This window comes from Phoxinus phoxinus (assembly GCF_949152265.1).
Source record: "Phoxinus phoxinus genome assembly, chromosome: 4".
NCBI classification, from domain to species: Eukaryota; Metazoa; Chordata; class Actinopteri; order Cypriniformes; family Leuciscidae; genus Phoxinus; species Phoxinus phoxinus.
Genome location: NC_136879.1, coordinates 23,102,079 through 23,114,310, shown reverse-complemented (window position 1 = coordinate 23,114,310; position 12,232 = coordinate 23,102,079). Strand labels below are relative to the sequence as shown.

At 39.2% G+C, this 12,232-nt stretch overlaps 1 protein-coding gene across 1 annotated transcript in view; it reads right to left on the bottom strand.

Moving 5' to 3' along the window:
* frem2b (FRAS1 related extracellular matrix 2b) overlaps positions 1–12,232 on the bottom strand; it is a 72,705-nt gene that overhangs the window by 9,811 nt on the left and 50,662 nt on the right. The window contains exons 7-15 of the mRNA XM_079611218.1: positions 6,071–6,220; positions 5,113–5,322; positions 4,802–4,999; positions 4,562–4,726; positions 3,638–3,820; positions 1,780–1,910; positions 1,519–1,674; positions 1,025–1,328; positions 4–135 (exon numbers count right to left, since the gene is read on the bottom strand). Of these exons, the coding sequence (XP_079467344.1) occupies positions 4–135; positions 1,025–1,328; positions 1,519–1,674; positions 1,780–1,910; positions 3,638–3,820; positions 4,562–4,726; positions 4,802–4,999; positions 5,113–5,322; positions 6,071–6,220 (1,629 nt within the window). The remainder of the gene's footprint in view (positions 1–3; positions 136–1,024; positions 1,329–1,518; positions 1,675–1,779; positions 1,911–3,637; positions 3,821–4,561; positions 4,727–4,801; positions 5,000–5,112; positions 5,323–6,070; positions 6,221–12,232) is intronic.

The following is a 12,232-nucleotide window of genomic DNA, read 5'->3' as shown; positions in this document are numbered from 1 at the left end:
GACCATCAATATGGGGCATGGTAACAGTCAGTTTAATGAGGTTTGGATGGTCTGGATCTTCTGCTCCAGTGTAGCGCAGTCTGGCAGAGAAAGGTTCAGCTCCAACTGTGCCAACAACCCGAGGCTGGCACATACCTGATGCCAAAAGAAAGAAAAATTAAACAGCAGCAGATTAAAGGGGCATGAAAAAATATTTGCAACCCATTTTACTTCCATATATTTCTGAGCGAAATAGGATATTCAATGAGAAAATTTGTAAGGCGGGACTTAATGTTTTCTACTGGAAACCGATTGGATCACAATAAGTGGGTGTGAATTATGCACATTAAGACAGGGCCAGGGCAATGACATACATCACTTAGATGTATGTCATTGCTTGCGTTGCACGAGTGCCCACTACTAGTGGAACGCCCTAAGCCCTTAGTCACTAAGAATCTGCTATGGTTATGCTTTATTATTTAAAGTTTTTCAGTTCACTTATGAATTTGTTTTACTCTCCATTCTTTAGGCCTCTGAAGTTGAGTGCACTTCAAAATGGCGATGGTGATTCCCCCAAAGAAAAGTTCTAGTAAGTTTGCGAGTTAAACGCAGCCCAACAAAGTGTAATTCTGACTTTTTTAATTCTTAAGTCCTTATTACCTTTTATCTTTTTTTATTCAGTGGTAGAAACAAGCTTCTATAGGTTTTAAACTGGCCATGGGAAACTACATTTTACCATGTACATTTTTTTTGGTACAAGAAACCTTGACTAACATTATAAGTGGACTTTAGGGAGAAAAAAATAATGGAAATAAACTTTTAAATATTATCATAGAGATTACTGTCAAAAAATTTACTGAGGAAATTACAGTCATAAACACTACTTTAGCAAGGCTAAAATTATATCAAGATCAAATGATGCAGAGCTCTAGAAAAAAAACAATTATCAGAAAATGTAATCAGACAGCAGCTTGTCTTTTCATCTTTTTTTTTGGCCCAGAAATGGTCTAAAACTGGTGGTAATTTTGTAATGCACTAAACTCACCGTCTTCCTGGCTGATGGAAATTATGGGGCTGGTGAGCTCCAGGCCTTCATCCCCATTTGAGTTGACAGCCCGGGCTGCACACTGCACACGCGAGCCTGCCTGGAAATACACTGAGTCTAATGTGATTGTTTTGGAGGAGGTGAAGAAGGTGTCAAAATCCACCTCCTTCATGGGGCTGGTCACACCGTCAGGTCCTGTAGGGGCACTGACCAGCCAGCGGTACCGGGTCAGGGTGTTATTGATGTGCTCCGAAACACAGATGGAGCCCGTCCGGTCAAAGTCAGGATACTTGGAGTTGCATGACTATAATAAATATAGAAATAAATTAACATACTGTATGTATGCATGTATGTATATATATATATATATATATATATATATATATGATGGAGACAGACAGACAGACAGACAGACAGACAGACAGACAGACAGACAGACAGATGGATAGATGGATATCTTTTATGTTCATTGTTTCCCTATATAGTGAACCTACCGTGACACAGAGTACGGGATATCCTGCGACTGGCTGAGTATCCCTCGTCCTGCTTGCATCATCGTACTGCAACAGAGAAACCACCACTGGCACAGAGGGGAAGGTCACGTCAGCCATACTGTTCGCCTCTTCAATGTAGATGATGGCTTTGGTGACCTGAAGGTTTGGAAGAGAAGCTATAATGTACACAGTGTGGGTCTAATAGACAGCAAGATTATATACTTTGTTTCCATATTCCAGGGCAAGCATATTTTGGAGTACCTGAATTTCTGCTACCATGTTCTCATCAGGTTTGAGGTGGACCGTGAAGGCCTCTCTCATCTCCCGCACACCATCATACAGGATTTCCACCTCTACAATGTGCTCTGTCTCTCCCTCTTTAAACTCCACATCTGCAGTTGGGAAATTGTCATATTAACAATTATATTCTTGGTAGTATTTATTATATTTAAATCAACATAAATTATGTTAATATAACAAATACTATTAGGAATACAATTGGTTTTCTATTTGAATCAGCATAAAATAGGTAAACTGAAAAATAATTGTATTCATACAGTAGTATTGTTATATTTACTTACAGTGCTATGCATAAGTTTAGACACCCATGCTAAAGTTGCCTAAAAAGAGGAATAAAAAATCTTCTTTTGGAAATTGAACTTAATGCCTTAATTTAAAAAATGAGGAAAACTCCAACCTTTAAGGACACCAATTTTCTTTGTGAATGAATAATGTATCGTAAAAAAATAAATGTTCTTCCTTAAAATACAGGGTGCATAAGTTTGGACACCCCTATGTTAAATTCCCATAGAGGCAGGCAGATTTTTATTTTTAAAGGCCAGTTACTTCATGGATCCAGGATACTCTGCATCCTGATAAAGTTCCCTTGGCCTTTGGAATTAAAATATCCCCACATCATCACATAGCCTTCACCATACCTAGAGATTGGCATGGAGTACTTTCCATAAGATCATCTCTCAATGCAAATCAAACCAGCTGTTAGGCTAACTGAAATAAAACCATGCCAATCTCTAGGTATGGTGAAGGCTATGTGATGATGTGGGGATATTTTAATTCCAAAGGCCAAGGGACCTTTATCAGGATGCATAGTATCCTGGATCCATGAAGTAACTGGCCTTTAAAAATAAAAATCTGCCTGTCTCTATGGGAATTTAACATAGGGGTGTCCAAACTTATGCACCCTGTATTTTAAGGAAGAACATTTATTTATTTACGATACATTATTCATTCACAAAGAAAATTGGTGTCCTTAAAGGTTAGAGTTTTCCTCATTTTTTAAATTAAGGCATTAAGATAAATTTCCAAAAGAAGATTTTTTATTCCTCTTTTTAGGCAACTTTAGCATGGGTGTCTAAACTTATGCATAGCACTGTATTACACGGCTCTGTGGATGCAATACTTGATTCTGATTGGTCAATAGTGCCATCCAGTGGTATGTTATTCCCAGATAACAACCGTTCGAAACAGATAACGCAGACTCATCCGGGTTACTGAAGTCAGCAGCGCTAGGAGCGTTTTTTCTTTGTGGATGTTTTGCGTTTGCTGAGCTAATAAAATATTAAAACACAGTCGAATCAATATTTTGTGTACAGTTCATTTAATTATGCCATCCAGTATCGTGGACACGCTCTCTCGTTTCATACAAACGCAGCTGCTGCCATTTTGTGACTATTGTATTGTCCTGTCGGGGTCCTCGTCACCCTGTTATTCTGAGAGAACAACCGGCTGGATGTACATCATCCCTTACATAATTCATGCTGATTTATGCTGTTTTAAATCAGAATAAATTAGGTAAATACAGTATAACAGATGCAACTTTTTTTTTTTTTAAATCAGCATACATTAGGTAAATATAACATGATACTACTATGATGAATGAAATTTATTTTTTTATTCTATCTTATTCAATTTATTATTTTGTATAAGGTTACTGTGAATGTGGGTTGGCAATGTTTTTATTGTTATTACAATGCTTAATTTTCTTTGATCAGCATCATTTGAAATTTAAAATGATGATTTTGGGGTAAAACATGTTCTTGTGAAATTCCCCGGTGAGTTGTCTTAAAAAACTGTGCTATGATGTTGCGTTTGAACCCACCTTCAGAGATGGGATGGTAATCTTCTCCAGAGGAAGCTGAGCCGTCCTTTGTGTGGACCCGAACCACTGACACTTTGGACGTGTCTCCTGTCCTATGGACCGGGATCCTCACCACTGTGATTTGCCCTGACTCACTGGGTTCACTGACACTGAACTTGGTTGCTCCAAACCTGATAATGGCCTCTGGGGAAGGAGGATTGCGGGAAAGTTACGATGAATGTCAGTACTAATATCGACCAATCAGCTTAACCAGACTGATGATTAAAAATCTTTAAAGATTTAAAGGGATAGTTCACCCAAAAATTTAAATTCTGTCATCAAAGAAGATATTTTGAAGAATGTCGGTAGCCAAACATTTGATGGACCCCATTGACTTCCATAGTATTTTCCCCCATACTTTGGAAGTCAATGGGGCCCATCAACTGTTTAGTTACCCATAGTCTTAAAAATATATTCTTTTGTGTTCAGCAGAAGAAAAAAATATTCATACAGGTTTGGAACAACTTTAGGGTGAGTAAATGATGACATAATTTAAATGTTTGGGTAAAGTATCCCTTTAAGCAATCTATTTGCAAGTGAACTTATAAATGTTGACAAAAACATTCATTTATCTTTAAATTAATCTAGCCGAGAAGTGAATTTAAATTCTACATTCTTTCTCAGGATTCTTATCCTGTTTAAAATATTATTTTGTGAAATAATGCATGCTATTACACTAACGACTTGTAGGGTTTTCCTATTTCCACATCTCCTATACATCCTTAAAATCTACATTTCTGAATAAAAAATTTAAAAACTCACAGCCTTACAGTACATTTTCTGCTCTTAGGTCAATTAAGTACTTTCTAGGACAGAGATTACAGCAATTGCAAGTGAACATAAATGGGTACAGAAATGTGGGAAAGTAAGAGATAACAGTCTTACTGTCAGCATCATCCTTTATCTTGATGAGTGTCTCATTCTGAGCCCCTATGGAGGCCCCAAACGGAGACTCACTCTTGGGGCTTCCCAGCACCAATCTCAGCTCCTCATCTTCCTCATGTTCAGTGCCATCCACGAGGATGAGGACACAAGGCTTCTCCACCTCACCTACACAAATACATAAATCAATGGATTTTCTTTTGGAATAAGTAATTTTTATAGCTTAAACACACTTAATACTACCTGGTAAAAATACAATGGTGGAGACGTCTGTGTTTGGCCTCTCAATGAAATCCATCATGACTTGGGCTGTGCCTTGACGGCTGTAGCATCGCACGCTTGACCTGTAGTTCAGATCTCCGCTCCGATACACAATAACAGAAATCTGTCCATCATTCTCATTACCCGTGTACGTAGGATCTCGGAATTGCACCTTGGGCACTAAAAAACAAAAGTCTCATATTTAAACCCAAATCCTGATTATCATAATTGTTTTGGTCTTGTTTTTGCATACTTTATTTTGCCTTTTTAAGGATTAGTATAAGACCGCTCACAATCTGAGATGGAGTCGTTGATGTAGATTGTAGCTTTTCCTGGTTCTCCCAATATGCCGTTCATGGGCATACGGAGAACCAGCTCAAACTTCTCTAGCCCCTCAAGCACCGGCTGTCCCAGGTCATCCAGGATCGTAACCTTGAACGTCTGCATGTTGACGCCCGGGGAAAAATCCAGGTTCTTACTAATCCCAACATAGTCCACACCAGCTGTGTTAAAGGTTTGAAGAAAGTTAGTGGGTCAATGGAGAAACAAATTACGAAAGTTCAATGACAAAGGAACAATTTCCTCTCACAGGTAAATTAACAGTGGGAAAATAAATGCCTCTCTCATTGTCACAGGAATGGCCAACCTTTTTGTCCTGAATAAAGCTAAATAAATAAAGTATACTGATTTTAGACTGGTAAAAGAATATATTTGTGGTTAGCAATGTTGGGTGTAATTAATTACTAAATAATCTATTAACTGTAATTGAATTACTTTTCCCTTGAAAAGAAGGTCCTCGGTTCGAACCCCGGCTGAGCCAGGAGTCCTTTCTGTGGGAAATTTGCACGTCTTCCCAAGCATGGCTGTCAGCATTGTTTGTGTCAGAAAGGGCATCCAGTGGAAAACCTGTGCCAAATCAAATGTGTGTGTGTGTCACGCGGACCCTGCAAATGAGCGGGAATAATGCTAGGAAGATGGAAGGAGTATTTCTAGAACATGGTAGATAGAGGCACTGAAGACCTTGTCAGTAAGAGTGAGTAGGGCTCTCGTCTTCTGGCGCTGTCTATTTTTGTGTGTGTTGTAAAGCCTGTGGGGCTTGTAACAGCATATTATTGTCTCATGGTGTGGATTTCTCGAAATACAAGCTCGACAATGTATTAACAATATATTAACCAAGCATGTTGACCGTAATTAAATATAAAAGCATCTGCACAAAGAACTGCCATATGGACAGGTCTGTCTGAAACATACCTTCGGCTGAAACCGGGTCAGTCTTTCGAGACCGCACTGTGACCGTTCCAGTTTTGGAAAGATCACTTCCTGTTCTCCAAACCCGGACTTCGACATAACCGTCACTCTCATCTACGTGGTACTCCATTTCTCCGAAATAAAATACTGGTGCTGTTAGAAAATAAAATAAAAAGTGATGTTAAATGGAATGAACAATCTAGATATAAGCATGATCACCACACGAGTAATGTTATTACATAAAATAAAATATTTAGGAGAACTGTGTTCATTTCATGAAAGTCAATGGGGGCCAAAACAGCACTGGACCCCTGTACATTTAATTATATAGACAAATAAACCCAAATATATTTTGTTTTCCACAGAAGAAAGTCATACAGGTTTGTATTGAGGGTGAGTAAAAAAGGGGGGTTGGTAACTATCCCTTTAAGAATGAGGAACTGTCTGAGGCAGCTTTGACAAAAGGTACGGAGATGTGGAGACAGACGGGCTAGCATGGACCTGTCTGTCTGCAATTAACACTTTACCCATCTTAGAATTCAGTGCCAAATCCTTGTTCATATCTCACAAACACCCTATCTGCTGGTGAAAGGTCTATGTCACACTCAGCTTCCAAATGTGTTTTCTTGGAAGACACAGTGTCATGTACTGAATCTGATTGAGGGTAAGACATTGAGGGTGTTGAAGGAGTTTAAGCTGCTATACGTCCACGGTAGGAAGCGCATCTAAGCCCAAGGAAAACAAACAACATGTGTGACGAGACTCTTTTCCTCTCGGTTTCGTCTTGTGTGGCATGGAGGACTCACAGGCGATGTGATGGAAAAAAAACCCCCAGCAGGTTCATTTTTACCCCTAAACCAGCACTGAACTGTTGACGCATTAGGATGGAATGCATTGATGAGGTCATGCGGGGTGTTTGGAGATGGGTTTTTTTCCCATTAAAAAGCTTAAAATAGAACCACTTCAGCATTTGAGCTTTTGTTAGGGCCCATCATAGAATGATTTTACCGGTCACAGAGTTATTCAAGCTCCAACTCTTACATTAGAACAGAGTCAAATTTTGAGTGACAGAAAAAGTTCACGGAAAAATGAAAATTCTGACAAATATTCCATGCCACATTATTAAGTTTGACATCTGAATGCATGTCTTTTTAGTGATGTGTTCGAAAGTTTAGTTTAGAATGTTTAGTTTGTGAATGAACAGAGCAGCTTGGACATTCAGCAAAATATTTCCTTCAGAATGAAGACAAACACACAGGTTTAACATAATAACATGAAGGCAAGTTAATGTGACCTCAATAATGCTCAGAATGAATTCTGAAGGATCATGTGGCACTTAGGACTAATGGCTATGTTAGTTTAAGTGGTGCTTTTCTATTCCAAACTTGCCATCGCAATACAGCCGATTACTATCGCTTAAGTATGAGCAATAGTAATAATTTTGTGTTTCATATTTCCTTTTTAATGGGCTGAAACTACTAAATTAACAACTTGCATTAATGATCAAAGGCTAAACTTAATCTCACAAAAAAAGTTGACATGCTTCACCTGCAATAAAACGCACATAACAATCGTGTGAAGTTGCGTAAAAGCTCACAGGGGGGCTAATATGCCTTTAGGCACTGCCTTGAGTTTTGTGTCCAAGGGCGGAAATTGTTCATGATGTGAAAATCCCATTATAAAATGTAGAGTTCCGAAAAAACAGAGAGGCAGTTATCTCCAGCTTTATCTAGGTCTTGGAGACACATTAAATATAATTGCATGATGTGCCTTGGCACTGCCAGAGCCTGTCCCTGCAGAGACATAAAGTACTGTGGGCGATCGGAAGGTGATATAAAATGAGTGCTTTGGTTTTGCTTGTTGTGTGGGTGCGTTTTGGTGTGTGTCTCACTGCTCCCACAATCAGATAAGGTTCATCTGTAAAAGGTACAAACAGTGAGCTTCAAAGCACCACAGTCCATTAACTGAAAGGCAAGCCATTGGCTCCTACACGACCCAAACCCAAACTCAGGATCTTCACAGGGTGGCTCAGGTTACCCATGTGGCAGTCTGCCATGGTGCTAGTGGGCTAAATTTGGACAACTGAGGGTTTTCTTTCCTTTAATGGTTCTGCAGTTATAGGTACACTAATGCATTATCTTTCCAAAACTTGAATTATTGGCTTGTAGCCTATAGTGCACTCGGACAATCACTCTTAACTGGCATTTTACTTCACTGCAAATGTGACCGCTTTGGTCAAAAGCTGCTCTTTAAAGTAACTCCAGCCAACAATCTTTTCACAAGGAAAGAACCAGAAGACATTAATGCACAGCTCCTTCTCACCTCATTTCAACTCTCTGCAATTAAACCTCCTGGTGGAAAAAGCCGAAACAAAGCAGGGAAATGCAATCATTTCAAAGACTATGATTTCTGAAACATAAAATATTTCTTCCTATTTCTAAAATATTGTTTAGATTGGCCGACGATAGCATCTTTATTTATTTATTACTAAATTTGAAATAATTGTAATACATTTTACACACACAAACACGTATATTTATGTATATCACAGTTTACATCTGATTTAAACACTTGGCGTTAGCCTGGGGGGAGAGGCAGAATGTACCCTGGGAGTCTGGTGTGCGGTTCACACATCTACGCACAGACACGTTTGTGCGCTTGAACTTTCCTTAGCATTCCCACAGAGCGACAGCATTTATAAAAAGCAAAGACCTCTGGGTGGAAGAAAATGGCAGAACACATTAGCACAGCGCTAAGTGTTTTTCAGAGAGAACACATTGTACACCTTTCCACAGGAGCTCTCAAATGAGTCTGAATTGATTTAAGGTAATTTTCTTTTTTTAAAAAGCACCAGGACAGGTAATTTTTGTGCAAAAAAGCAGGTCACATTTACTTCAACCGCAAAAAAAAAAAAAAAAAGCAAAAGCCATTTATGTTAACATTGCTTAACTGTTTACAAAATGACCTGCATGTAATGTGGAGACCAAATGAAAGATTTCAGTCGCAAGTTCTATGCTCAAAAGTCCAAAAACTGATGATTACGCAATGAGATTCAGATTCCTTTTAAATTTAAACATCTGATGAATGGTTATTTAACATTTTTAATTGTTTAAATTTTGCCATGAATCATTAAATGTTGTTGATCAAATCGTTCTTTCAATAATCAGGAATAAACAAACAGTTTCACAACAGGACATCACCACAGGACATCTGCCTCGTCTCCTCCAGGCTGACACAGAATCGGAAGACTGAATCTTAATAATAGGCTCCAGACAGACAGACACCTACACTCATTTTGCTCCCTCCGGATACTCCCTTCAAATCTCTCCCTCCGAGTGGTTCATAATCATAGCTTTATTAGCCCAACAACACACATTCACTGCCTGACATCAAGCAGCATATTAGTGAGCCCGATCCTTAGGTACAAGTATCCTCTTGTTTTACAGTTACAACAACTCACGCGCAGTTCTTTCTCTACGCTTACGAGGGTGATTTTTGCCGTATCCAGCGGCAGTTACTGCGGCGTGCGAGAACACGTCCCCAACACACTCATTATCAACAAACAGACTTTCTACATGAGATGTTGCCAGCTGATTTCTGTTACCAATACCATTACAGAAGGGTTGTGAGGACCAAATACAAGAACAGTAAAACCTGAAATGGTCTGTATAAAGGCCCGTTCATAACAAGAACAGTAACTATAAAGATACCTATATTAGCGTCCACACATTACACCAGCGGACGATATCGTTCTGTTTATTCTAACCGCGTGCTTGTCTGTCACTCTAAATGCTCGAGCTTGTTACCACAGGATGGATTATGATTGGCTGTCATTGTTTTTATCATCTTAAGCTGGATAAAATCGTTTTGAAAGTGATATAAATTATATTGTTTATCTGTGCCGTTATCCTAATAGATGTGGTGTGAACTCTGCTATTCTATTTGAGAACGATTTTTGAAAATATATCTTTATCGTTATCTTTATAGTTATCGTCCTTGGTGTGAACGGGCCTTAAGGTAAAGGTAGAAAAATGAAAGTAGCCCTTTCTCACTATAAGCTAAAACAACAGAAATCAATACAAAGTTTTACCTGGAGAGTAAAACAAACATGTGTGAGAAACTCAGTACAGACAGAATAGAGTAGTAGTACTAGAGGTAAAGCTTGTAAGAGAGGTCTGTCTGTCTATCTTTCTGTCTGCCATTATATCTGTCTATCTATCCATCCATTCATCCATCCACCCACCTATCACTTTTTTTTTTAAATAAAAAAAAATACCAAAGAAAAAAAAAGTCCAGTGTAAGCAGACTATTTTTACCCGGTGTTGCTGCTGTCTGTGCGTGCTTTGAGTACTCTAAGTAGGTGGCACTCAATAAGCTGACACGGTGCTGTCTTTTCTAAAAACAGTCGATCAGGTTTCAGGTGTATGCGTCATTTGCAAAGGCGAACGAGCACTGCTGTCAGACAGTAGCTCCGGGCGATGTTTTCGCTCCTTCTTTCTTTTTTTTTTCTTCTACTTCTTGCTGAAATTCTTGACATCAGCCAAGAATCTGGACTGGAAAACAAAATAACAATGAAGATGCAAACAAAGCCAGTTTCTACAAGGCAGTGCTGTCCTCCACCCCGTGTATTTATACTTGACAAATCACCCGTAAGAAACAGGATCAAACTGCGAACTGATATGCGCAAGAGACTTCCAATTGTCATTTACGTCACCTTGAAAATCAAGAGCTGAGTTAAAACTGAAAACTGAGTCAAATTTGTTAGCTCAAATATCTATCTATCTATCTATCTATCTATCTATCTATCTATCTATCTATCTATCTATCTATCTATCTATCTATCTATCTATCTATCTATCTATCTATATCCATCCATCCATCCATCCATCCATCCATCCATCTATCTGCAAACAGTCAATTATCACCTAAAAGTCAGCAAAGCAGCTGTAATGAAACGGTCACCATTTCAGTCACTTGATCTCCCACACTACCACCAAATGCTTCCTGTCAATGTTTCACTTTCCTTACATTTGGAATGGCTTGGTGACATTCTGGACAGAGTTACAGATTGACAAATATTCTCTGAAGTCGACCCTCATAAAAATCCTGACAGAGACATCAACGTGGCACCACAGTTGTGCTGACGCCTCCAGAGCTGACCCTGGAGTCTCAAACACGGTGTTTCGACACGCAGCGGTTTAAATTACATCACAACGACCAACTGTTGGGAATTTGAGGCATGTAACCTCTGTCCTCTAAAAATAAGGACACTTTAAACACCATAAAATGTTCCCATACATAGCAATAAAATCATCTTATCCACGATTAATTTGCCCAGAGATAGGGGAGCTTTGGCAAAGGCAGGCTGTATATTGTCTGATTTCCCTGCTGTTTTGTTTTCCATGAGATTTTTTAATGAAAGATTTGCTTGTATAAACCAAATTACTTCAAATGGTGTTATACATCAAACACAATCTGAATAAATGTAATATGCCGAAATTGTATCTACTGCATGAGTGTGTGTGTGTAAATGCAAATAGATTTCAGACCTCCCACAAACTTGAGGGCTCTTTTTTTCCCAACAGAATCCGAGTTTCACGTAGGTAGAAATTAAAAATCAGCGGTTTTTGTTGGATCTTTTACTTCCAGTGTACCCTGCCTGTGCAGGATAAGCATCGGTCTCAGGAGATAGCCGGGCAGCTGTGAGGGGAGGGGAGGCCCGGAGGTGTTGCTGAACAAAGAGGCACCGTGGGGAGATATGATAGAGAACAGCACCTGTAACTACGCCTGGAGATGAGCGATAAGGTGCTTTCAGGGGCACAGGCGCACGTGTGCACACGACTGAACACTGCTTTCTACTTCATATTGGATAGTCTTGTTTTTAGTGCACATTTAGGGCCAGATTTACTAACAGCTTGTGCCAGCGCCAACCCTCTTTTGGTGTTAGAAAACTACTGTCAGGATTTACTAATGACAGGCAGTGAAAAATGTGCGCTGAAAAGGCGTGGACAGGGTTATTTTTGCGGCTGACCTTATTGCATATGCATTTGTAGGAGTTTCCCTTTCAGATGCAAAATTTATGAAAAGGGGAGTATTGACATGAATCACGCAAGGTGATTTACTAAGGTTTGCGCTAGTCAATTTACAGGTGTTTGCGTCATTATT